The following is a 27,041-nucleotide window of genomic DNA, read 5'->3' on the forward strand; positions in this document are numbered from 1 at the left end:
TCTGTTGGGCAGGCTGGTCTTGAACTCCTGACCTCAGGTGATCCACCCGCCTCAGCCTCCCAAAGTGCTAGGATTACAGGCGTGAGCCACCGTACCCGGCCTCTTTTTTTTTTGTTTGTTTGAGACAGAGTCTCACTCTGTTGCCCAGGCTGCAGTGCAGTGGTGTGATCTCGGCTTACTGCAACCTCGCCCTCCTGGGTTCAAGCAATTCTCCTGCCTCAGCCTCCCAAGTAGCTGGTAGTTGGGATTACAGGTGCGAGCCACCACTCCCCATTAATTTTTGTTGTTGTTGTTGTTGTTTTGAGATGGAGTCTCACTCTTGTTGCCCAGGCTGGAGTGCAATGGTGTGATCTCATCTCACAGCAAGCTCTGTCTCCTGCCTCAGCCTCCCCAGCAGCTGGGATTACAGGTACGCACCACCTTGCCTGGTTAATGTTTTGTATTTTTAGTAGAGACAAGGTTTCCCCATGTTGGCCAGGCTGGTCTCAAACTCCTGACCTCAGGTGATCCACCTACCTCAGCCTCCCAAAGTGCTGGGATTAGAGGCATGAGCCACCACACTCGGTCTAATTTTTGTATTTTTAGTAGAGATGGGGTTTCACCATGTTGGCCAGGCTGTTCTCAAACTCCTGACCTCAAGTGATCTGCTCGCTTTAGCTTCCCAAAGAGCTGGGATTAGAGATGTGAGCTGCCCGGCCTCATATTCCTATTTATTTATTACAGCCCATCACTTTCTCTAAGTTCATAAGACCCATCCTAGGAATATGTTAGCACTATTTCTCAGGGTCCTTGTCAGGGTATTAAATCCTGTGTTCCAAGTTGATAACCTCTCCCTACTTTGGTTGAGAATTGGAATCCTCAGAATCCAGTCCCATTAATATTCTCCCGGGGTTTGTCAGTACATATTGGTTATGTTCTGCAGCTCCTTCAGCTATAGTCCCTTTCCTCCTTTGGCACGTCCTGGTCATTCATGTTGTTATTTTAGTTATTGGTCTAATGATTAGGTTGGGACTTTAGAGTAGATCCAGATGGTGAGGCACCTATCTTTTTTTTTTTTGAGACAGGATCTTGCTCTGTCACCCAGGCTGATGTGCCGTGGCGCAATTTCGGCTCACTACAGCCTCGACCTCCCATGTTCAAGTGATTCTCCAGCTTCTGCCTCCTGAGTAGCTGGGATTACAGGTGCGCACTACCACGCCCGGGTAAGAGGCACCTATCTTGTAAGGCAGGTATTTTTACATCATCTTCAAGCAAGGGGGAATGCTAATCTTTAACGAAGAAGAATAGGCAGTGTGTTGGGTCCTTCTTGCGCTGCTCTGAAGAAATACCTGGTGGGGAGGAGGGACAGCATCAGGTAGAATAGCTAATGGATGCTGGGCTTAATACCTAGGTGATGGGATGATCTGTGCAGCAAACCACCACAGCACACGTTTATCTATGTAACAAATCTGCATATCCAGCACATGTACCCCTGAACTTTAAAAAAAAATATATACCTGACACTGAGTAATTTATAAGAAAAGATGTTTAATGGCTCATAGTTATGTAGTCTGTACAGAAAGCATAGCAGCATCTGTTCCAGGGAGGCCTCAGGAAGCTTCCAATCACAGCATTAGGCAAAGGGGGAGCAGGGACATCACATGGCTAGAATGGGAGCAAGAGAAAGAGGAAGTGGCAGCGAGGTGCACACACTTTTAAATGACCAGCTCTCGTGAGAACTCACTGTCACGAAGACCGCACCCACTAAGCCATGAGGGATCCACCCTCATGATCCAAACACCTCCCAGCAGGCCCCACCTCCAGCATTGGGGATTACAATTTGACATGAGATTTGGGTGGGGACAAATATCTAAACTACATCTGGCCACTTGCGAAGGCAGGCCCAGAGGTACAGGAAAAACTGGAAGTTAATGATTTTCAAGTATATCGACCCAGATATTGCCATCTTATGTCTCCCATTTTCTTTCTTTCTTTGAGACAGGGTCCCACTCTGTCACCCATGCTGGAGTGCAGTGGTGTGACTGAGGCTCACTGCAGCCTTGACCTTGTGGGCTGAATCAATCCTCCCACCTCAGTCTCCCAGGTAGCTGGAACCACATGTGCATGCCACCATGCCCTGGTAAATTTTTGTAAAGACAGGGTTTCACCATGTTGCTCAGGCTAGTCTCGAACTCCTGGGCTCAAGTGATACTCCAGCCTTGGCCTCCCAAAGTGCTAGGATTAGTGGCATGAGCCACCACACCTGGCCTCCCATTTTTACTCTTTGTCAATCAGGACTCTAACCTTGGTAGCTAACCTGCCAGGGCTGAGAATTCAACCTCTCTAGAGCTCTGCAAATTTTATAATTATGTTTTAGGTCTGATCCTCAGGTTTTTCTGCCCTCTGGCTGCAGGAGATGGTAGTATCTTTATATACTGCCAAGAAGGTTCTTTGACTTTCACACTTAATCTTCATTGTCTTTCTTCAAAGGATCTATTATCCCCAACAACAAACATCCTATTACTTCTAAAATGCCTAATACATTGTGTTCCCCCACTCTCCCACGTACTCTTTCCTTGGGTAAAACATCTCCATTAACCACTGGTGAAATTTTTAACAACTGTATTACTATCACATGCTAGGGGCCAACAGTGTTTCACCTATCACTAGTGGTGATATCCTCATTGTCAACAGACTGCTGAGTGACTCCCAAATTTCATTTTAGGGTTTACTTTCTTGGATCACTCCTGGTACCAATTATTGTAAATTGGGCTCCCCAGGAAGCAGAGATTTGATTCCAGAAAGTTTACTGAAGAGTGCTTTTAGGATCACTATCCTTGGGAGAGTGAAAGAAGCAAGACTAGTTAGGTTGCAGGGCATTCACAGAACAGTCTCAGTCAAATCCATGCAGAGCACTGGACCTAAGATGGCCCTGTAAAATTTTCCCTCACTGGGGCCAGGGTAATGGGGTCTTTATAACCCTGCACTAATCAGTCTCTGAATGTGGGTTACCATGAGCATGACTTTAAATGAGGCAGCTCTTCTCAGCCAAAGTTGTGTGGGGTGCAATTTTTTTTTTTTTTTTTGAGACAGAGTTTCACTCCTGTTGCCCAGGTTAGAGTGCAATGGCACAATCTCGGCTCACTGCAACCTCTGCCTCCTGGGTTCAAGCGATTCTCCTACCTCAGCCTCCCGAGTAGCTGGGATTACAGGTGCCCCCCACCACGCCCGGCTAATTTTTTTTGTATATTTTGTGGAGACGGGGTTTCACCATGTTGGCCATGCTGCTCTCCAGCTCCTGACCTCAGGTGATTGGCCCACCTCGGCCTCCCAAAGTGCTGGGATTATAGGCGTGAGCCACCGCACCTGGCCTAATTTTTTATTTTTTTTTGTAGAGACGGGGTTTCTCCATTTTGGTCAGGCTGGTCTCAAATTCCCGACCTCAGGTGATCTGCCTGCCTTGGCCTCCCCAATTGCTGGGATTACAGGTGTGAGCCACCATGCCTGGCAGGGTTGTGTGGGGTGCTTAACTGCCAGCTGGCAGCCCTTAACATTTCCAGCAGTTGGGAGAGTAAGGGTTTCAGTAGTTCAGAAGAGGAGAGATCTGAGGAGCACACCACATACACCACAACATCCCTAAAACACACTTTCTTTTTTTTTTCTCTTCTCTTTTTTTTTTTTGAGTCAGAGTGTCACTCTGTTGCCCAGGTTAAAGTGCAATAGTGTGATCTCAGCTCACTGCAGCCTCGACCTCCTGGGCTCAACCGATTCTCCCACCTCAGCTTCCCAAGTAGCTGGGACTTCAGGTATGTGTAACCATGCCAAGCTAATTTTTTGTATTTTTGTAGAGTTGGGATCTCACTATATTGCCCAGGCTTCCTGTGTCAAGTAATCTGCCTGCCTCAGCTTCCCAAGGTGCTGGGATTACAGGTGTGAGTCACTGTACCTGTCCCTAAAATATACTTTCTAGTGTCTGAATCATTTACGATGGGAAATAATTCATGTGTTTTGTGTAAAAAAATGTTTTTAAGAAAACTCAAGAAGACTTCATCTTCACAATTTTTTTTTTTTTTTTAGACGGAGTTTCGCTCTTGTTGCCCAGACTGGAGTGCAATGGAGCGATCTCGGCTCACTGCAACCTCTGCCTGCTGGATTCAAGTGATTCTCCTGCCTCCGCCTCCCGAGCAGCTGGGATTACAGGCATGTGCCACCACGCCCAGCTAATTTTGTATTTTTAGTAGAGATGGGGTTTCTCCATGTTGGTCAGGCTAGTCTTGAACTCCTGACCTCAAGTGGTCCACCCACCTCGGCCTCCCAAAGTGCCGGGATTACAGGCGTGAGCCACTGTGCCTGTCCAGAATTATTATTATTATTATTATTTAATTAGCTGGATGTGGTAGCACATGCCTGCAGTTCCAGCTATTTGGGATGCTAAGGCAGGAGAATCACTTGAGGCCAGGAGGTTAAGGCTGCAGTGAGCTGTGATCACACCACTGCACTCTAGCCCGGGTGACAGAACATGACCCTGTCTCAAAAAATAAATAAAAGTAAAAAGAGAGAAAACTAGAATGGTAACTCTAAACCTTGGATTCACACAGCAGCAAATCACGCTTTGCTGACCTGGCACAGGATTCACTTGTCCATGTGCCCACACTTAACTGTGTATATTGACATTTCATTATTTTTGGGCAAAGGAGACTTTTCAATCTAACACTATCTTGGAAACTGAAGAAAACCTCTGGGATTCACTCCGATAGGAGAACCAAAGCAAAACTACAAACACCATCTGTCAATTTTTCCTTCCAAAGCAGCCTTTCCAAATTTCTGGGAGTTTCCTTTGCCAACTCCTTGTCACAGCAGCTCCAGAAGCAAGGGAAGCCACCGAAGTTTCCCATGATGTTCTGGGCTAGGAGGCTGGTGTCCTAGGGCTTCCTGCTGCACAGGTGCACATCCTCAGAGGATGTCTCTACCCTCCTTCCATAGGTGCCAGTCTCTTCCTCCTCAAACAAGAAAGCCAAGTATGGATATGTCCTTTATACTCTGTACAAAAGTGCCTGGCTCAGGGACCAGGGAGGACTGAAATCCAGCTGCACGCACCTTGTCAAGCTGTATACCCTGGCACTGCATCCTCTTAGGGAGGGTGCCTTTTCCTATTATGCACAAAGGTACAGTTCAGCCTAATGGCAGGCCTTGTCCTTGAGCTCACTGATACGATTTAACTCTATTGTAGTTGTGTGTCTTACAAGTTTGTCTTTCTCCTGAGAGTTTTGATGGCTGAAGCCTGGTCTTGTTTAACCTTTGTTCTCATTGCAGCACAGAGCTTGGTGTATAGTAGACCTAAGTCTATTAATTAGCTGAATGAATTACTATGCACAGAGGTCTTCTGGCCCACTGCCAGGACAGTCTACTAACCCCATTTTTTTTTTTTTTTTTTTGAGGCGGAGTCTCCCTCTGTCACCCAGGCTGGAGTGCAGTGGCCGGATCTCAGCTCACTGCAAGCTCCGCCTCCCAGGTTTATGCCATTCTCCTGCCTCAGCCTCCTGAGTAGCTGGGACTACAGGCGCCCACCACCTCGCCTGGCTAGATTTTTGTATTTTTTTTTTAGTAGAGACGGGGTTTCACCGTGTTAGCCAGGATGGTCTTGATCTCCTGACCTTGTGATCCGCCCATCTCGGCCTCCCAAAGTGCTGGGATTACAGGCTTGAGCCACCGCGCCCGGCCCTAACCCCATTTTTAAAAGCTTAATAAAATTATCTTTTACTATATTACAGGATAACTCTTTGCTGTGCTTCCTGCTGTGTGTGTGTGTTTTTTTTTTCTCTCTAAATTTTCTACTGCTTTTCATATCTGGTTCTCCAACTCTCTCATTAATTCTTTTTTTTTTTTTTTTTTTTTTTGAGTCTCACTCTGTTGCCCAGGCTGGAGTGCAGTGGCATGACCTCGGCTCACTGCAACCTCTGTCTCTCGGGTTCAAGCAATTCTCCTGCCTCAGCCTCCCATGTAGCTGGGACTACAGGCATGTGCCACCACGCCCAGGTAATTTTTTTTGTATTTTTAGCAGAGATGGGGTTTCACCATGTTAGCCAGGCTGGTCTCAAACTCCTGACCTCAGGTGATCCACCTATCTCGGCCACCCAAAGTGCTAGGATTATAGGCGTGAGCCACCACACCTGGCCCCTTTCATTAAGTCTCTGAACTACCAAATCACTTTTTAGAGGCTGGTCATTGCATCTTTGTTCTTGGACTCATTCTCTGTTCTTCTGAAAACTACATTTCCCAGCTTCTTTGACAACCACATACTAGCTATATTCAGCCAATGGGAGGCACTGGAAGAAGATTGGAAGTGAGAGGAAGGAAGAAGCTAGGGTAGTTCTTCCTCTTTTGGCTATGGGGCTGCATCTCTTCTACGTGGTTTCCACTTCCCCTTCTTCTTCTTCTTCTTTTTTTTTTTTTTTTTTTTGAGAAGGAGTCTTGCTCTGTCACCCAGGCTGGAGTGCAGTGGTGTGATCTCGGCTTACTGCAACCTCCATCTCCCGAGTTCAAGCTTTTCTCCTGTCTCAGCCTCCTCAGTAGCTGGGATTAGAGGCGCGTGCCACCAGGCCTGGCTTTTTTTTTTTTTTTTTTTTGCATTTTTGGTAGAGACGGGTTTCACCACGTTGGCCAGGCTGTTCTCGAACTCCTGACCTCAAGTGATCTGTCCACCTTGGCCTCCCAAAGTCAGCCTCTAAAGAGAGAGACGGGTTTCACCACATTGGCCAGGCTGTTCTCGAACTCCTGACCTCAAGTGATCTGTCCACCTTGGCCTCCCAAAGTCAGCCTCCCAAAGTGCTGGAATTACACGCGTGAGCCACCGTGCCTGACCTCCCCTCCTTCTTTAGTCCCAAGTTCTGCTGCCCACTCCACTCCAGCCAAGTCCTATTTCTTCCACAGCAACAAATAATAGTTTAGTGTGTGTCCTTTCAGTTTTTCATCCATGCTTATATATATGTGTATATATATACACACATACATATATACACACACACACAGACTGTCTCTACACGCATTTTTTTTTGCGAAAATACAATATGCCTTATTCTGCAACTTGCTTTTTACTCCACAATATACTGCTGTAACTGTGATAGTTACTGCCAAATTGCTCCATGAAAAGATTCTATCAATTTATACTGTTGTCAGCAGTGTATGAGAATGCTTATTTTGCTAGACAAGGTGGCTCATGCCTAATCCCAGCATTTTGGGAGGTCAAGGTGGGAGGATTGCTTGAGACCAGGAGTTTGAGATCAGCCTGTGCACCACAGAGAGACTGTTTCTTTTAAAAAAGAAAAAGAAAAAAAAAGTTTATTTATCCATCTATGCACCATTGGATATACTTTTTTTTTTTTGAGTCTTGCTCTGTCACCCATGCTGGAGTGCAGTGGCCTGATCTCGGCTCACTGCAAGCTCTGCCTCCCGGGTTCACGTGATTCTCCTGCCTCAGCCTCCTGAGAAGCTGGGACTACAGGCGCCCGCCACCACGCCTGCCTATTTTTTGTATTTTTAGTAGAGGTGGGGTTTCACCGTGTTTGCCAGGATGGTCTCGATCTCCTGACCTCGTGATCCGCCCGCCTCGGCCTCCCAAAGTGCTGGGATTACAGGTGTGAGCCACCGCGTAATCTAAATAATTTTTTAAAATCAATTAAGATGGGGGGCTGAGCATGGTAGCTCATGCATGCAACTCCAGCGCTTTGGGAGGCCAAGGCAGCAGGATTGCTTGGGGCCAAGAGTTTGAGACCAGCCTGGTCAATATAGCGAGATCCTGACTCTACAAAAAAGGAAAAAAAAAAAAAAAAAAATGGCGGGGTGCCATGGCTCATGCCTATAATCCTAGCACTTTGGTAAGCCGAGGCTGGCAGATTGCTTGAGCTCAGGAGTTCGAGACCAGCCTGGGCAACATGGTGAAACCCTGTCTCTACCAAAAATACACATAATTAGTCAGGCGTGGTCGTGTGTGCTTGTGGTCCCAGCTACTCTGGAGGTGGAGGTGGGAGGATCTCCTGAGCCTGGGAGGCAGAGGTTGCAGTGAGCTGAGATCACGCCAATGCACTCCAGCCTGGGTGGCAGAAGATTGAGACTGTGTCTCAAAAAAGAAAAACAACAAACAAACAAACAAACAAAAAACACCACAAGCTGGGTGCAGTGACTCATACCTGTAATCCCAGCACTTCGGGAGGTGTGGCAGGTGGATCACTTGAGGCCAGGAGTTCGAGACCAGTCTAGCCAACATGGAGAAATCCCATCTCTACCCAAAATATAAAAAAATAGCTGTGTGTGGTGGCGCATGCCTGTAATCCCAGCTACTTGGAAGCCTGAGGCAGGAGAATCGTTTGAACCCAGGAGGCGGAGGTTGCAGTGAGCTGAGATTGTGCCACTGCACTCCAGCCTGGATGACAGAACAAGACTCCATTTCAAAAGAAAACAACACAAGCAAACAAAGCTTAAATAAAATACAATAAAATAAAAATTAGCCAGGTATGGTGGCATGCACCTGCAGTCCCAGCTACTTGGGAGGCTGAGGCGAGACAATCCCTTAAGTTCAGAAGTTTGAAGCTGCAATGATCTATGATTGCACTACTGCACTCCAGCCTGGGTGACAGAACAAGGCCCTGTTGCCCAGGATGGACTCAAACTCCTGGCCTCAAGGGATCCTCCTGCCTCGGCCTCCTAAAGTGCTGAGATTATAAGCATAAGCCACTGCATCAGACCCAGCATTGGATATACTTGATCCTTTTAGCTTTTGCCAATTTGTTAGGTAAAAATTAGAGCCTTGTTTCATTTTTAAAAATTATCAGCCTGGTGTGATGGCTCGCGCCTGTAATCCTAGCACTTTAGGAGGCCGAGGTGGGGAGGATCACGAGGTTAGGAGTTCGAGACCTGCCTGAACAACATGGTGAAACCCTGTCTCTACTAAAAATGCAAAAATTAGCCGGGCGTGGTGGTGCATCCCCATAATCCCAGCTACTCAGGAGGCTGAGGCAGGAGAATTGCTTGAACCCAGGAGGCAGAGGTTGCGGTGAGCTGAGATCGTGCCTTTGCTCTCCAGCCTGGGTGACAAAGTGAGACTCCATATCAAAAAAAAAAAAAAAAAAAAAATTATCGGTGATATTGACCATTTTCTCATATGTTCACTAGCTATTTGTGTTTCTTCTTTGGCTAATTTCCTCTTGCAAGCTATACACACTTTTTTTTTTCTTAATTGAATCATTCAATTTTTCATACTGATTTGTAGAATTCTTTGTATATTGGGAAAATTAACTTTTTCTTTTATATAGGTTACAAATATTTTCTTCCAGTTTATCTTTTCACTTTGTGTATGGGGTCTTTTGCCATCATCAAATCTGTCAACTATTTCCTTCATGGCTTCTGCATTTGGTGTTATGATTAGACAAGTTCTTTCCATCCCATAATTCAGAAAATATTCTTCTATATTCTCTTTTAATATTTTAGTATAACTTTTTGTGTTTGTGTATTCATCTGTTGGAATGGAAAATTATCTATATCATGGTCATCAGGATAATTGAATCTTTATATGATGATCATCATGTCGTTCTTAGAATTGAGAGAAGCCTCAGAGGTCACCCAGAGATCTGAGTCCTTTGTTGTAACTGTGAGTTTCTGGGGAAGGGCAAAAGGTTTCAATCTGACCTTTAAGGTTCTAAGGATTCATCCTAACTTTTCTCTTGATTTTTCCAGGAGAAAAGATGTCTTTGCCAAGGATGCCAGTGACTTTTCTTATAGAAAAGAAAAACTGTTAAACCCAAGCCAAGCCTCTTCCTTCCTGGTTTCTCCAAACTTATCTCCTTCTGCTCTTCTACATATACCCTTTGCTCTACTTACTGATCCTGAACATTCCTGGAAATTTCTTGTATCCATGCCTTTGCCCAGACTACTTTGGACACCCTTCATTCTATCTGGCCTTTAAGGTCTAACTTAAATCTTCGATTTTCCATGAAGTCTCCCAATTTCTCAAGTGTACCTCTCCTCTCTACTCCTCAGGCATGGATTGTGCTACTTAGGGGACTCAATTTATTTTATTTTATTTTATTTTTTGAGACAGAGTGTCGCTCTGTTGCCCAGGCTGGAGTGCAGTGGTGTGATCTCTGCTCACCGCAACCTCCACCTCCCAGGTTCAAGCGATTCTCCTGCCTCAGCCTCCCAAGTAGCTGGGACTACAGGTGTGAGCTACCACGCCTGGCTAATTTTTTGTATTTTTAGTAGAGACGGGGGTTTCACCGTGTTAGCCAGGATGGTCTCGATCTCCTGACCTCGTGATCTGCCCACCTCAGCCTCCCAAAGTGCTGGGATTACAGGCTTGATCCACCACGCCCGGCCGGACTCAGTTTATTTTCTGTCAGGTGCCATAATTATCTGGACACCTATCTGCTTCCCTCACTGGGCTGCCTTGGGAGCATCTTTGCAGACTTGTGGTACCTGGCACATGGTGGGACTTAGTCAGTACTGGATGGCTAAATGAATGAAATATTGTAGAGGTGGTCATCTGTTTTTTCTGTCTCTGTTCTTAGACATTGCAAATGCCTGGTGTATAAAGGGACGGAGAAAGAAGATGGAAAGAGGAAGGGTGCAGGTTGGTGCCCCTTTTTTTCCTGTATTGCTGTTAACAGGCCAGCAAGTATGATGGCCACTGTCTATGTGCACTGAGAGGGAAAGACACAGGGTAGCGGAAATAGAGGATTGGCGTCCTATTCAGCCTCTTCTGGCCCCAGGTGAGTCAACACTGGGATTCACACCTAGAAACTGACAAGTATGAATCACTCCTAGGAAGGTGAAGAGGTATTTGTTTTTCTAGGGAAATGCCCCCACTTCCTTTCCATTTCTTTCTTTCTTTTCTTTTCTTTTTTTTTGAGATGGAGTTTTGCTCTTGTTGCCCAGGCTGGAGTGCAATGGTGTGATCTCGGTTCACTGCAACCTCTGCCTCCAAGTTCAAGCAATTCTCCTGCCTCAGCCTCCCAAGTAGCAGGGATTACAGGCATGCGCCACCACGACCCGCTAAGTTTTTTGTATTTTTAGTAGAGACGGAATTTCCCCATATTGGCCAGGCTGGTCTTGTGGACTCTTGACCTTGTGATCCACCCACGTTGGCTTCCCAAAGTGCTGGGATTACAGGCATGAGCCATTGTGCCCACCCTCGACCATGTATATTTTCCATATCCTTTTCCTCGCTTTATACTTCTTAGGACGTCCTCATAATCTATTATCTTCCTCTAGAATGTAAGCTCTATGACAGCCCAGATTTTTTTTGTTTTGAGACGGAGTCTCGCTCTGTTGCCCAGGCTGGAGTGCAGTGGCACAATCTCAGCTCACTGCAACCTCCACCTCCCGGGTTCAAACAATTCTCCTGCCTCAGCCTCCCGAGTAGCTGAGATTACAGGCACCTGCCACCACACCAGCTAATGTTTGTATTCTTAGTAAACACAGGTTTTCATCATGTTGGCCAGGCTGGTCTTGAACTCCTGACCTCAGGTGGTCCACCTGCCTCGGCCTCCCAAAGTGCTGGGATTACAGGAGTGAGTCACCATGCCCGGCCTACATGGGTCTGTTTTGTATACTGCTATATCCCCAGTGCTTGGGACAGTGCCTGGTATACTCAATAATATTTGTTAAGTAAATGAATGAAAAGTCTATTTATTCAAGGAGTACCAATACACTACATATGTGTACTTCTTACCTCTTTCCTGATTTCCAAGCCCACATTCCCTCTTTAAAATTTTGCCATCATCTTAATCTCAGCTTGCCTAGCTGAATTCATTATTATCTCTCTTGGCACTTCAGTAAACCTTAAGTCTTGTTTCTTCTAATGACAGACCCCAAACATGACTTATTCTTTTTCACTGTTTTTCCTTCTATATAGTAGGTCTCTAAATCTAGTTGAGTCTATCTCTTAATCTTGCTCCAGACTCCATCATCCCCTGCTTCTGCTTTAGTTCAGGTATGAATCTTTTACTTGATGCAGAAATCTACCATGCAGTCTTCAATCTATTTTATTCATTGCTACCATTTTGATTCTCATGCTGAAGAGCTTTGCTCAGCTCAATGCTCTCTCAACAAACGTGTGGCTGCCATTTACCTGTTGAACTAAGTAGGCAAAGAATCCGGAATTGGTGACTTACTGTTCTCTGCTCACTTTGACCCCCCTTTCTGCAATGCACACCTTTTCACTGTGAGTTAAAACTGCTGTATCCTTCAGAGTACAAATATTATCTTCTCTCTACTTAAGTTCCGAAGAAAAAATAGGGCTAGAGAAGTAGACATGGTAGTGTATACACACTTTATGCATCCAGAAAGTATAGAAATGTAAATCTTTCTTAGCCAGAAGTAAATTTTTTTCAAAACAATAAATGGACCTGTTATACCTTTATCTCTCTCTCTCTTTTTTTTTTTTTTTTTAATTTTTTGAGAAAGAGTCTTGCTTTGTCACCTAGGCTGGAGTGCAGTGGTACAATCGTATTCACTGTAGCCTTGAACTCCTGAAATCCAGTGATCCTCTTGCTGGTGTCTCCTGAGTTAGGGAGCACTATAGGTGAGCAGCACCACCTAGGGCTAATTAAAAAAATTTTTTTTTTTTTGTACAGACAAGGCCTCCCTATGTTGCCCAGGCTGGTCTCGAACTTCTGGCCTCAAGCAATTCTCCTATCTTGGTCTCCCAACCTGCTGGGATTACAGGCCTGAGCCATCACATCCATCCTACTCTCTGACTTTTAGTAGAGTTAACTTTTTTTTTTTTTGAGACAGAGTCTCACTCTGTCATCCAGGCTAGAGTGCAAGGGAGTGATCTCGGCTCACTGCAACCTCCGCCTCCCGGGTTCAAGCCATTCTCCTGCCTCAGCCTGCTGAGTAGCTGGGATTACAGGCACCTGCCACCAGGCCCGGCTAATTTTTTTTGTATTTTTAGTAGAGACGGGGTTTCACTATGTTGGCCAGGCTGGTCTCGAACTCCTGACCTCGTGATCCACCTGCCTCGGCCTCCCAAAGTGCTGGATTACAGGCATGAGCCACCACATCCGACATTATTTTTCTTTTAATTTAAATTTTATTTTTTTTGAGACAGTCTTGCTCTGTTGCCCAGGCTAGAGTGCAGTGGCATGATCATTGCTCACAGCTGCCTTAACCTCCCAGGCTGAGGCCATTTTCTCACCTCAGCCTCCTAACTAGCTGGAACCACAGATGTGTGCAACCATGTCTGGATAATTTTTTACAATTTTAATTATTTTATTTTTAAACAGGGTCTCACTTTGCAGAGCCTAATAGCTGGCACTACAGATGTGCACCACCATGCCCAACTTTTTTTTTTTGTTAGAGATGACGATTTACCACGTTGTTCAGGATGGTCTCAAACTCCTGAGCTCAAGCAATCTGACCATCTTGGCCTCCCAAAGTGCTGAGATTACAGGCGAAAGCCATCGTGCCTAGTCGTTTTATTTTATTTTATTGAGACAAGATCTTGCTCTGTCACCCATGTTTGGAGTACACTGGCACAATCCTGGCTCACTGTAGCCTCGACCTCTCAGGCTCAAGTGATCTCCTATCTCAGCCTCCTGAATAGTTGGAACCACAGGCACGTGCCACCATGCCCAGATAATTTTTTGAGTTTTTGTAGAGACAAGGTCTCACTATATTGCCCAGGCGCACCTAATTTTTACCAAACTTTTTGTAGAGACGGGGGTCTCATTATGTTGCTTAGATTGATCTTGAACTCCTGGACTCAAGATTCATCATATTCAATTAATAATTCTCTGTCTCCTAATTCCAGTAGACATAGAAAGACACAGAAGGCCAGCGCCATGGCTCACTCCTATAATCCCAGCAATTTGGGAGACTGCGAGGCTTGAGCCCAGAAGTTTACGATCAGCCTGGGTAACATGATGAGACCCCATCTCTCCATATATATACAATAATAAAAATTATCCAGGCATGGTGGCATGCGCCTGTAGTCCAAGCTACTCAGAAGGCTGAGGTGGGAGGATCACTTGAGCCCGACAGGTGGAGGTTGCAGTGCGCCAATATCGCGCCACTGCACTCCAGCCTAGGCGACAGAACGAGACCCTGTTTCAAAAAAACAAAAAACACCACGAACAGAAACAACAACAACAACCCCCACAGAAGGTAGTGAAGGCTTGGGATTGGATTACCTGGTTTAAACCCATAGAATGTCAGAACTGAAGGAAGAGTCAGAGGTCAACTTTCTTTTTTTTTCTTTTGATACAGAGTCGCGCTCCGTTGCTCTCCTGGAGTGCAGTGGCGCGATCACAGCTACCGCAGCCTCGACGTCCCAGGCTCAAGCGATCCTCCTGCCTTGGCCTCTCAAAGTGCTGGAATTACAGGCGTGAGCCACTGCGCACGGCCTAGAGGTCACCTTTCAACTTAGTCCTCAATACATGGGAAAAGTGAGGCCCAGAAGGCGTATGAGTTGTATCAGGTCGCTGACCCTGAACAGAAGCTAGACGTCTTAATTCACAAGTAGGACTCGCTGCTAACTCTTTGGGCATCCCTTCGCGATTCAAGGCTCTTGGGTTTCCCGCTTTGGCCGCCTCGCCAAATCCAAGTCTTACACTCTTAGTGACCCCCTCCTTTCCTCCTTCCCCTTAGGTCAGCAAGGTTTACTCATTCTAATTGCAACGCTCCAGGTTGCCGGAGTAGCTCCTCGCTAGAAGGGAGATTAGTTACGTCACCGTCGGCTCCTCCCATTGGTCTGGGCGTGTGGAGCGCGGCGCCATGACGTCAGACGCCCAAAGGGGTGGGGCGGTGAGGGGAAGGAAGAGGGAAGTAGGACTTCAACATGGCGGCTGCGGCACTGGCGGTGGCTACGGTGACGGCCTGGCCCGGAGCGGGCAGAGTTGGAGGTGGTGGCGTTCGCTCTCCCTAGGGGCCGTCGGGAGCTCAGCGGGGACCGAGCGTCGGAGGCCGGCCGGTGCCAGCACCTTTCGGCTTCTGGGACGGCGGCAGCAGCGGCATTCAGGTGAGAGGGGCCTCCCTCTGGGGGAGGGGGAAGAGGGGCGGAGTTGGGGGAGGGGGGCCGGTTCTGGGAGACTAGGAAACGGGCTGGGGTGCCGAGCGAGGTGAAAGGCGCCGGAGCTAGGAGGTGGGAGGGAAAAGTGGCCGGAGACCCGCGATTTGGGGAGGATTCTGGGAGAAGGGTCGGAGTGAGGGGACCGGAGTTGAAGGGGCGGAGGGTAAACGGGATGCGGGAAAATGAGTTCGGATTAAGGAGACTAATACCCTACTGGAAGACAGGCATAGTAGACTTATGTCGGGCTGGATTGAGAGCTCGGTGGGAACTAGAGGATGTCAGGGAGGGGGACTCAGGTTTTAGTAAAGAAGGTGAGTGGTGGGGAGTTTAGAGTGAGCTGGGGACGTGCGGTGTAGATTTAGTTCTCCCTGAGGCAGTGAAACTGGGGAGAAAGGGTGGAGACTAGACCAGAGTTGAGTGATTTTTGGGGATATCTTTGGCTTTGTCTGGTCTTCTCCAGGTATGTTTATCCGCCTTTTTTGTTTCTTGGGTGGAGGCTTACCTATACAGTCCACCTGGGCCTCAGGAACCGCCCCAGTCTTTCTTGTGGAACGTCAGGTTCATTTATTTGAGCTATATCAGTGATCTTTGACCTTTGTTGCCAACTGTGTTTCCAGACTAGCGTGTTAAAAGTGTGGTTGGGCATAAAAATACGTTTTATGTTAAACTGAAATAAAATATTGATACTTTTTTGTCACCATGCAGTGTTGCGAAACCAGATTTGGTAATTTGGTTAAGTATTACATATATTCTATTCTAACTTTACTCGTTAGTGCTTTGTCTTTTCAGTTATTAGCATTTCAGAATTTGATTAGATATGGTGGATGTTTTCCTTTTTAATTTTATCAGATTTGATGGTGGGGAAAAAGAAGATAGTTAGTCTTTAGTGATAGTTCTTTCTAGTTAATGTCCCAACCTAGTTAAACTAAAAGTTTCCGTATTGGCCGGGCGCTGTGGCTCACGCCTGAAATCCCAGCACTTTGGGAGGCCTAGGCGGGCGGATCACGAGGTCAGGAGTTCAAGACCAGCCTGACCAACTTGATGAAACTCCGTCCCTCCTAAAAATACAAAAAGCCAGCCGGGCGTGGTGGCAGGCGCCTGTAATCCCAGCTACTCTGGTGGCAGAGGCAGGAGAATGGCTTGAACCTGGGAGGCGGAGGTTGCAGTGAGCAGAGATCGAGTCATTTGCACTCCAGCCTGGACGACAACGTGAGACTCCGACTCAAAAAAAAATTCCGTATTATGGCAAAGAATGTGAAATGTCTCAAGTCTTAAAATAATTACATTGTCCGCATTAACTTACTGTAAGTGATATTTTATTAAATTTTTGTTTCTAGTTCTATTCATTGTGTTTATTGAATACCTACTGTGTGTTGCATTAATAACAATCATTATTATTATGGAGATGTGAAACTTAATGTTTCTTTAGTCAGTGACCATCGCTGTCATTGCACAGCAGTTAACTTTGCTAACCTGCTAGGACCTCATTGGAAAAAAAACTTCTTTTTTGTTTGTTTCTTTTTATTTTTTTCCAGAGGGAGTCTCGGTCTGTTGCCCAGGCTGGAGTGCAGTGGCGCGATCTTGGCTCACTGCAACCTCTGCCTCCTGGGTTCAAGTGACTGTCTTGCTTCAGCCTCCCGAGTAGCTGAGCTTATAGACACTTGTCACTATGGCTGGCTAATTTTTGTATTTTGGTAGAGATGGGGTTTCACCATGTTGGTCAGGCTGGTCTCGAACTTCTGACCTCAAATGATCCTCTGGCCTTGGCCTCCCAAAGTGCTGGGATTACAGGCGCCTGGCCTGTGTGTTTTTTTTTTGTTTGCTTGTTTTTTTTAAAGAAGGCAAAGGAAAAAAAAATAAACTCTGTAAATATAAAAACTTCTTCAATTTCTCTTTAGTTTAGTGTTTAAGACTGATTTCCTAATCATGGCATTTCTTCTGTGTATCTGAAAGATTTTTTCACTTTGATTTTGAAGAAGACTAACAGTATTATGAAAAGATAACAATAGATCTGTAGACAAGTCTCATCAATGATTGTTAGTGTATTTTTTAATGAAAAAAAATTTTTTTTGTAGAGTTGGGGTCTCCTTATGTTGCCCAGTCTGATTTTGAACTCCTGAGCTCAAATGATCCTCCCACCACAGCCTCCCAAACTGCTGGGAGGCATGAGCTGCTAGTGCACGTATTTTTGACTGGCAAATGTTACATTATCTTGCATGTCTTTTACCTATGGTATTTAAGGATCCCTGATGTTTGTTTATTTATTTATTTATTTATTTATTTTTTGAGACTGAGCCTTGCACTGTTGCCCAGGCTGGAGTGCTGTGGCGTGATCTCAGCTCACTGCAACCTCTATTTCCCAGGTTCAAGCGATTCTCCTGCCTCTGCTTCCCAAGTAGCTGGGATTACAGGCAGCCAGCACCACGCCCAGCTAATTTTTATAGTTTTAGTAGCGATGGGGTTTCACAACGTTGCCCAGGCTGGTCTCGAACTCCTGACCTCAAATGACCTACCCGCTTTGGCCTCCCAAAGTGCTGTGATTACAGGTGTGAGCCACTGCGCCCAGCTGGATCCCTGATGTTTAATTCAGTGTCCAAAATTTTTACCGAATATTTTCAGCATTATAATTGAAATATCATTAGCCCTGGGTGTAAATGCCAATATTACAAGTTTTTCCTGTTCTTTAATTATATTATTGAATGTATTGAGATTTTTCAAATGTAGATTAAGAGTAATCTTTTTTCTTACAGATTCATTAAAAATGTTTATTAATCATCAATCAGGTGGGTTTTTTTAAGACAGTCTTTCTCAAGAAATGCAAAAGGTAATACAGAGTGCCTTAAAACATTAAATAAACTTTTTTTCTAACAATTAAAAAAAACCTCAAACTGAAAAGAAGCTTAGAAATCACCTGGGTTTAGTTTCCCACACAGAATGGGAATCCCTGCTTCTATACCAAAACAAATGAAAATCCATCCTCTTTTCTAGATTTCTAAGGAAATAATAGGATTTTTCAGAATTTATTTTTTCTGTTTTGAAACGGAGCTTCTTCGCTCTTGTTGTCCAGGTTGGAGTGCAATGGCGCCATCTCAGCTCACTGCAACTGCCACCTCCCAAGTTTAAGTGATTCTCCTGCCCCAGCCTCCTGAGTAGCTAGAATTACAGGCATGTGCCACCACGCGTGGCTAATTTTGTGTTTTTAGTAGAGACAGGGTTTCTCCATGTTGGTCAGGCTGGTCTTGGACTCCCCAACTCAGGTGATCCACCCGCTTTGGCCTCCCAGAGTGCTGGGATTACAGGTGTGAGATACCGCTCCCTGCCCAGAATTTCTTATAGGAAAAGTATGTTCAATTAGAAAAAAGAAGCAAGCAGAGTAGTGCTCTTCCAACATGTAACATACAGTGTCCTGTAACATTAGAAAATAACTTGAAGGTAACTAATATTTTCCTATGAATTGAGAGTAACAATGTCAGATTTTAGAAATTTTAGTTGAAAGTGGCAAGATTCACAGAGGAAAGGATGCTGACACTAGGTATATACTAATGAGCCAGGATTGTTAAACACTTTTTTTCCTTTTTTTTTTTAGACAGAGTCTCGCTCGGTCGCCAGGCTGGAGTGCAGTGACACAATCTCGGCTCACTGCAACCTCCACCTCCTGGGTTCAAGCGGTTCTCCTGCCTCAGCCTGCCAAGTAGCTGGGACTACAGACGGCGCGCCACCGCGTCTGGCTAATTTTTGTATTTTTAGTAGAGACAGGGTTTCACCATGTTGGCCAGAATGGTCTTGCTCTCTTGACCTCGTGATCCACCCGCCTCGGCCTCCCAAAGTGCTGGGAGTATAGGCGTGAGCCACTGCGCCCAGCCAATCCTTTTTTTTGAGATGAAGTCTCACTCTTATCCCCCAGGTTGGAGTGCAAAGGTGCGATCTCCGCTCACTGCAACCTCCACCTTCCGAGTTCAAGTGATTCTCCTGCATCAGCCTCCCTAGTAGCTGGGATTACAGGTGCCTGACACCATGTCTGGCTAACTTTTGTATTTTTAGTAGAGATGGGGTTTCACCATGTTGGCCAGGCTGGTCTCAAACTCCTGACCTCAGGTGATCTGCCCACCTCGGCCTCCCAAAGTGCTGGGATTACAGGCGTGAGCCACCACACCCGACCCTGTTAAATACTTGGCCAGGTGCAGTGGCTCATGCCTGTAGTCCCAGCACTTTGGAAATGCTAGGCGGGCGGATTGCTTGAGCCCAGAAGTTCAAGACCAGCCTGGACAACACAGTGAGACCCATCTCTACAAAAATTACAGAAAAATTAGCTGGGGTTGGTGGTTCATGCCTATAGTCCCAGCTACACGGGAGGTTGAGGTGGGAGGATCACCTGAGCTCAGGAGCTTGAGGCTGCAGTGAGCCGAGATCATGCCCCTGCACTCCAGCCTGGGCAACAGAGCAAAACCCTACCTCAAAAGAAATAATCTTGGCCGGGCACTGTGAGTCATCCCTGTCATCTTGGCACTTCGGGAGGCCCAGGCGGATGGATCACCTGAGGTCAGGATTTCGAGACCAGCCTGGCCAACATGGTGAAACCCCGTCTCTACTAAAAATACAAAATTAGCTGGTGTGGTGGCGTGTGCCTGTAATCCCAGCTACTTGGGAGACTGAGGCAGGAGAATTGTTTGAACCTGGGAGGCGGAGGTTGCAGTGAGCCGAGATCATGCCGCTGCACTCCAGCCTGGGCGACATAAAGAGTCTCTGTCTCAAAAAAACAAAAAACAAAAAACCCAAAAACACTCAGTTCTCACACTTGAACTAGGTAGGTAGGTTGTGATGTGCGTGTTTTTTATGTACCGAGGAAACTGAGGATCACAGAGGTTGTGTAACTTAACTAAAGTTACAGCTAGGTAGAGTGAATTTGAACTGAAATCTGTCCAATCTCAATGCCTATGCTGCATTCTTTTATGCCATTTTGCCCCTCTTAGGTGGCCACTGGACCATTCCAATTCCTACAAGGTATAAGCACTAGTTTTAAAGTAATACCAGTGTGAACTGCTTGTTTTCATTGAAATAATAGTGTAACTGGAATGATAAATGGTTCATTAAAATTTTAGTCACATTATGTCATCAGTATTCTAAGAGGAAATGAATACCTGATTATTTTGTACTTCACAAAATAAACTGGATAAACTGGATAAATGGCTGAAAGTTTCTTTGTTATATTGCTGAGTCAGATTGAATCCGGTTCATTAAGGGCCAAAATTTGTATTTGGCAGTAATCCTCATGTGTTCTCAGAATGCTTGATTGGTCATTATCAGTTGCTTAATGCTTACCAAACACTTCCAGAGTTTGAGTCACTGAATTGGCTCATGGTAGTTGTAAATCTTGTGGTTACTGAGTCAAGAGCCAGCAGTGTGTGTTTTGGCTGCTTCACTTCCTCCCCAACACTTGATATTGTCAGACTTTAAATTAATTTTTTTTTTCCTAATCTGGTGGGTTTGAAATTGTTTGAAATGGTGTTTTTTATCAGCATTTCCTGAACCTGGTCATCTTTTCATATATATTCATTGGTCATTTGTGCTTCTGTGAAGTGTATATTCAATTTTGTTGCCTATATATTTTTTTTGGTTGTTTCTTTTTTTCCGATACATTTTTAAGAGTTCTTTATATATTCTGGATACTAATTATTTGTTAATTTATAGGTTGCAAATATCCTTTCCCAATTTATGACTTGACTTTTCATCTCTTCATAGTCTTCTGGTGAGAAAAGCTCATAATTTTAGTGAACTGAATTTTTCAGTCTTTCATGGTTTGTGTGTGTGTGTGTGTGTGTTTGTTTTTTTTTTGAGACAGAGTTTTGCTCTTATTGCTCATGCTAGAGTGCAATGGCATGATCTTGGCTCACTGCAGCCTCTGCCTCTCGGGTTCAAGCAATTTTCCTGTCTCAGCCTCCCGAATAGCTGGGATTACAGGCACCCACCACCACGCCCAGCTAATTTCTGTATTTTTGGTAGAGACGGGGTTTCATCATATTGGTCAGGCTGGTCTTGAACTCCTGACCTCAGGTGATCCACCCGCCATGGCTTCCCAAAGTGCTGGGATTACAGGTGTGAGCCTCTGCGCCTGGCCGGTTTGTGCTTGTATCAAATTTGGGAAATCCTTCTTTGCTGCCAGGCATGCTGTTTTAATAAATACAGTAGTATACCTATCTATAATGTGGTGTCTCATCTGACGTTTAGTTCCAATGTCTGCTTGATGACAAAAGCAGACTTCTTAAAAGTTGCTTTCTTGTTATCTTTGGAGTTATAGGGCCACAGGGTTTTAAAAGGAGGCTGGATTGTGTTTTACATGTCGGTTTCATACGTTGTCCAAAACTGAGACACCAACAGATTTATGAATGAGATGTGCATCTTATTAAATGTTAATGTGATTTGATAATGAGACCTTTCTCGTTTGGACAGTGTTATATACAATTGATAGTGTGTCACTCAGTCTAAGCTGTTAGCACTTTCACTAAAATATATTCAAATTTTTTTTGATGTCTAGTTTTTACAGTATTGGGCTTTATCAAGAATAGTTGTGGATTGTGGAAGAGCTGATACGGAAACATCTTAGAAGAACATATTTTGCTTTTCTTTTTTTTTAAACTCTATTCAGTTCCTTGGACTTGTGTGTCTCCTATCTTATCAAGAATAATTGTGGATTGTGGAAGAGTTGATATGGAAACATCTTAGAATAATGTTTTTTGCTTTTTTTTTTTTTTTAAAGAAAGAAACTGTCCAGTTCCTTGGACTTGTGTGTCTCCTACTTACCAGTAAACCCTTATGACTTAAGTTATATGTATAAATACATATGTACATCTTGGTGGCATTGATTTTTCTATGTTGTGTATTAAAGCTGCTAAAAAACATGTTTTCTTTTTTCCGTGAGAAGATTAGTGATTACTTTGACTTTAGAAATTGTTCTTCTAAGGAGTCAAATATTTGATCTGGGCAAGGATCACACTGAAATATAAAACATCTCCTGAGTAATCTGGGTTCACTAAAAAAAAAAAAAAAAAAAAAGAAATATAAAACAACCACCAGATTAAAAATACACTACAAATACTGTTTAGTGATATATAGTATAGCTTTGACATTTATGAAAGGCATGCTCTTAGATCATTGGGAATCCTTACTTATGTAAATACCATAGTTTTAAGTGTCCCTCATGAAATACAGAAAAGTGTAACAGGAAATTTTTAGTTACTATTAGATTTGATGTGTAAATAGAACTGAGCAACAAAGTTAAACGATTTGAATGCTAATCTCAGTCTTTAGCTTTTTTTTTTTTTTTTAAAGAAATAGGATCTTGCCCTGCTACCCAGGTTGGTCTTAAATGCCTGGCCTCAAGTGATTCTTGAGCTTCTGCCTCCCCAAGTGCTGGGATTACAGACATGAACCACCATGCCTGGCACTTTCAGCTACCTTTTAACTCCCTGCCTTTTTTGTTGTTACTACCACTGGCCTATTCCCAACCTCCGTTAATAACCTATTGGAGACTCAAGATTAGGCCATTTTGGGCCGGGTGTGGTGGCTCACACCTGTAATCCCAGCACTTTAGGAGGCTGAAACATGCGGACCACCTGAGGTCAGGAGTTTGAGACCAGCCTGGCCAACGTGGTGAAACCCTGTCTCTACTTAAAATACAAAAACTAGCTAGGCATGGTGGTGGATTCCTGTAATCTCAGCTACTCAGGAGGCTGAGGCAGGAGAATTGCTTGAAGCCGGGAGGTAGAGGTTCGGTGAGCCAAGATCGCACCGTTGCACTCCAGCCCGGGCGACAAGAGAGAAACTCCATCTCCAAAAAAAAAATAATAATAATAAAAAAGATTAGGCTGGCTTTGCCTGTCTTTTGCTTTATCTCATCATCATGGTCTTGGTCCCAGGTGGGGTTTGCAGCCTTATTGGTAAGAATGGAATCTTCCTAATCCTAAAATCTTTCTATAGTTTGGGAGTGTTAACATTTCCTTCAGTAGTTTCACAGGGAAGGATATGGGCAGTAACTTCCCCATTTATTTCTTCTAGTAGATTATTATATATATATTTTTAAATTTTATTTTAAAGACAGAGTCTTGCTCTGTCGCCTAGCTTGGAGCGTGACATGATCTTGACTCATTGCAACCTCCGCCTCCAGGTCAAATGGTCAGCCAAATTAAAAATTACTGTTGGAGCAGACTTTAGGGGTAGTTTGTGAACTTTCAAAATTGGAAATATTTTATTATTATTATTATTATTATTATTTTTTGAGACGGAATTTTGCTCTTGTTGCCCAGGCTGGAGTGCAGTGGCGCAATCTTGGCTCACTGCACCCTCCGCCTCCTGGGTTCAACAGTTCTCCTGCCTCAGCCTCCTGAGTAGCTGGGATTACAGGCATGCGCTACCATGCCCGGCTAATTTTGTATTTTTAATAGACACGGGGCTTCTCCATGTTGGTCTGGCTGGACTTGAATTCCCGACCTCAGGTGATCCACCCACCTCAGCTCCCAAAGTGCTGGGATTACAGACATGAACCACTGTGCCTGGCCAGAAATATTTCATTTTTTCATCAAAGGTTTACTGTATTTGTGAGATATTCTAGCAAAAGGGAACAAACTTAACAACTTTTGTTTTCTGAAAATACTTTTGCAAAAATAGGAGGGAGAGGATCAGGAAAAATTACTAGCGGGTACTAGGCTTAATACCTAGGTGACGAAATAATCTGTACAAGAAACCCCCATGACACAAGTTTACCTATGTAACAGACCTTCACATGTACGCCTGAACTTAAAAGTTAAAAAAACTTTATATTAAAATCTTAAACAAAAATCATGGAAGGTCTTTAATTGTTTATGTCCTGTCCTATCCATTTTCTTAAAGAAGAAATATTAGCTAGTTCTTGTAATTTATTTGTTTATTTATTTTTTGAGACGGAGTCTCGCTCTGTCACCCAGGCTGGAGTACAGTTGTGCGGTCTCGGCTCACTGCAACCTCTGCTTCCCAGGTTCAAGCGATTCTCCTGCCTCAGCCTCCTGAGTAGCTGGGATTACAGGCCCTCACCACCAAGCCTGGCTAATTTTTTTGTATTTTTAGTGGAGATGGGTTTCACCATGTTGGCCAGGCTGGTCTCGAACTCCTCATCTCAGGGGATCCACCTTCCTCATCCTCCCAAAGTGCTGGGATTACAGACTTGAGCCACCATGCCCTGCAGTTCTTGTAATTTAATAGTGAATCTTTTTTCCTTTCTTTCTTTTCTTTTCTTTTTTTTTTTTTTTTTGAGACAGGGTCTTGCTGTGTTGCCCAGGCTGGAGTGCAGTGATGCAGTCACAGCTCACTGCACCCTTGACTTCCCGGGTTCAGGTGATTCTCCCACCTTAGCCTCCCGAGTAGTTGGGACTGCGGCCTCATGCCACCATGCCCGGCTCTTTTTTTAATTTATTTTTTAAATTTTTCGTAGAGATGGGGTTTCGTCATGTTGCACAGGCTGGTCTCCAACTCCTAAATTCAAGTGATCCACCTGCCTCAGCCTCCCAAAGTGTTGGGATTACAGGTGTGAGTCACAGTGCCCAGCCTGCTTTGGATATATTATTGGCATTATATTTAGTGGAAGAGTATATATATTAGGGTAATGGAGATTTATTTCATTTAGTAGTGTAAGAAATTATGTTTAGGTGCAGTTCTAATTTGAGACATTCTATATCTGCTCTGTCTGATATGTCTCCAACATTGACAATGGAGATATAAAATATTTCCATCAGTGTAGAAAGTTCTGTTGGACAGCACTGTTTTAGATCAGTGATTCTCAAAGTTTTAGTGTGTGTGTGGATAACCTGGATGTATTATTAAAATGTAAATTCTGAGTCAGTAGCTCTGGTGTGGGCTTGAGAGTATATTTATTATTCTCAGTATGTTCACTGGTCTGAAATTTCTGGCCTCAAGCAGTCCTCCCACTGTGGCCTCCTAAAGCACCAGGATTGTGGGTGTGATTCACTGTGCCTGGCCTGTGTAAACTTTTAAAATAGTGTCTTTAGCCATGAGAGATTATATTGTAATGGCAGAACTCTGGACAGTGAGTTGAAAGATCGAAAGCTGTAGTTTACTTTTTCCACCATCTTGAAGCTTTTAGAGGCCTGTTGGGAATAGGAATTCTAAAAGGCAAATGTGTCTGGAAGGCTGTGGTCCAAGGCCATTTTTTGTTTGCTAAAAGTGGGGTCTCCAGAATCAAAGAGAGCACATAACTGTTCTTAAATTGAAGGTGTTTATGCCTGAGATGAAACTGAATTCTATTTGGGCAAGAGATTTGTGCTTATGTATACAAGGCAAAGAACAACACAGTGACTTGGTGGCAAACCAAACAAAACCAGAGTAATCTGTGGAAAGGTAATTTGCACCCATGGAAACAGACATGGTCCGTGCCAAATTCCAAAGGAATCTTCCTGCTAAGACCATTGGACACAGAATTCACATGATGTTGTACCCCCAAGGATTTAAACTAATGAAAAGTAAAAGTGGATTTGCGAACAAAAAAAGTCCTAGTTCAGCTTTCCTATTTAAAAACCAACCTCTCTCAGCCTTGGACTTTTTTTTTTATTTTAATTTTTTTTAATTAAAAAATTTTTTTTTAGTGATGGGGTTTTGCTGTGTTGCCCAGGTTAGTCTCTAATTCCTGACCTCAAGTGATCCTCCCACCATGGCCTCCTAAAGTGCTGGGATTACAGGCATGAGCCACGGTCCCTGGCCTGTATAAACTTTTTAAATAGTGTGTTTTGCTATGAGAGCTTGTATTGTAATGGCAGAACTGTGGACAATGAGTTGAAAGATCTAAAGTTCAGGCCAGGCGTAGTGGCTCACGCCTGTAATCCCAGCACTTTGAAGGCTGAGGCGGGCAGATCATGAGGTCAGGAGTGTGAGACCAGCCTGACCAACATGGTGAAACCCTGTCTCTACTAAAAATACAAAAATTAGCCAGGTGTGGTGGCACATGCCTGTAATCCCAGCTTCTCAGGAGGCTGAGGCAGGAGAATCACTTGAACCCAGGAGGTGGAGGTTGCAGTGAGCTGAGGTCAGGCCACTGCACTCCATCCTGGGTGATAGAACAAGACTCCATCTCAAAAAAAAAACAACAAAAAACAAAACTGAAGTTCTAGTTCATCTTTCCAATTTAAAAACCAACCTCTCTCAGCCTTGAACTCTTATTTTTCAATTTTCTTTAGAGGTGGGGGTCTTGCTATGTTGCCCAGTTTGGTCCCAAACTCCTGGCCTCAAGCGATCATCCCACCTTGGCTTCCCAAAGTGCTGGGATTATAGGCATGAGCCACCAAGCCTGGCTAATGTATTTTTTTAAAATCACAAGTTCATAATGATGTTTATTATTTGTTTAACTTTTAGCCCCTGCAAATGAATATATTTGTAATTTAGATTTTAGAATTATAGGACTTTAAATATTTTGCCTTTCCTCTTTTATATAAAAATATTAGTTCTTTACAACTATAATTACTTATTTTCTATATTGAACTCATGTAAAAAGGGTTTTAAAATAGTAATACTGCTATTATAGCTAATAAGTACAATCTAAAATCTTTGCTGTTCTTTATGTTCTTAAAATAGTGTGTAAGAGAGGGCCAGGTGCAGTGGCCCACATCTGTAATTCCCAGAACTTTGGGAGGCGAGGCAGGCAGATCACTTGAGGTCAGGAGTTTGAGAACAGCCTGGCCAATATGGCAAAACCCCATCTCTCTACTAAAAATACAAAAAATTAGCCAGGCATGTTGGTATGCACCTGTAATCCCAGTTACTCAGGAGGCTGAGACAGGAGACAGGAGGATCGCTTGAACCCAGGAGGTGGAGGTTGCAGTGAGCTGAGGTCGCGCCACCGCGCTCCAGCCTGGGTGACAGAGTAAGACTCTGTCTCAAAAAATAAAATAATAAAATAAAAATATTGTGTAGGGGAAACTCTCAGACCACATTCTTCCTCCACTCTCACACCACCACAACAATA

At 44.3% G+C, this 27,041-nt stretch overlaps 1 protein-coding gene and 1 long non-coding RNA gene across 6 annotated transcripts in view; one reads left to right on the top strand and one right to left on the bottom strand.

Moving 5' to 3' along the window:
• Nucleotides 1-1,507: 1,507 nt before the first annotated feature.
• Nucleotides 1,508-14,706, bottom strand: LOC139358155 (uncharacterized). Its single transcript, XR_011612686.1, has 2 exons — nt 14,163-14,706; nt 1,508-1,644 (listed from the first exon to the last, which is right to left on the bottom strand). It is a non-coding gene; the product is annotated as an uncharacterized lncRNA (long non-coding RNA).
• A 24-nt stretch (nt 14,707-14,730) lies between these two features.
• LOC105485683 (ubiquitin associated protein 1) overlaps nt 14,731-27,041 on the top strand; it is a 74,293-nt gene continuing 61,982 nt past the window's right edge. Inside the window, exons 1-2 of one of the 5 annotated variants that reach the window (XM_071077926.1) lie at nt 14,731-14,989; nt 17,791-17,823. In XM_071077926.1, coding sequence (XP_070934027.1) covers nt 14,746-14,989; nt 17,791-17,823 — 277 coding nt within the window. In that variant the 5' untranslated portion in view covers nt 14,731-14,745. Of the gene's footprint in view, nt 14,990-16,320; nt 16,345-17,790; nt 17,824-27,041 lie in introns of those variants that run through there. The other 4 variants (XM_011748044.2, XM_071077927.1, XM_071077929.1 and 1 more) reach the window with 4 other exon arrangements.

The sequence above is a fragment of the Macaca nemestrina genome, chromosome 14 (assembly GCF_043159975.1).
Source record: "Macaca nemestrina isolate mMacNem1 chromosome 14, mMacNem.hap1, whole genome shotgun sequence".
NCBI lineage: Eukaryota > Metazoa > Chordata > Mammalia > Primates > Cercopithecidae > Macaca > Macaca nemestrina.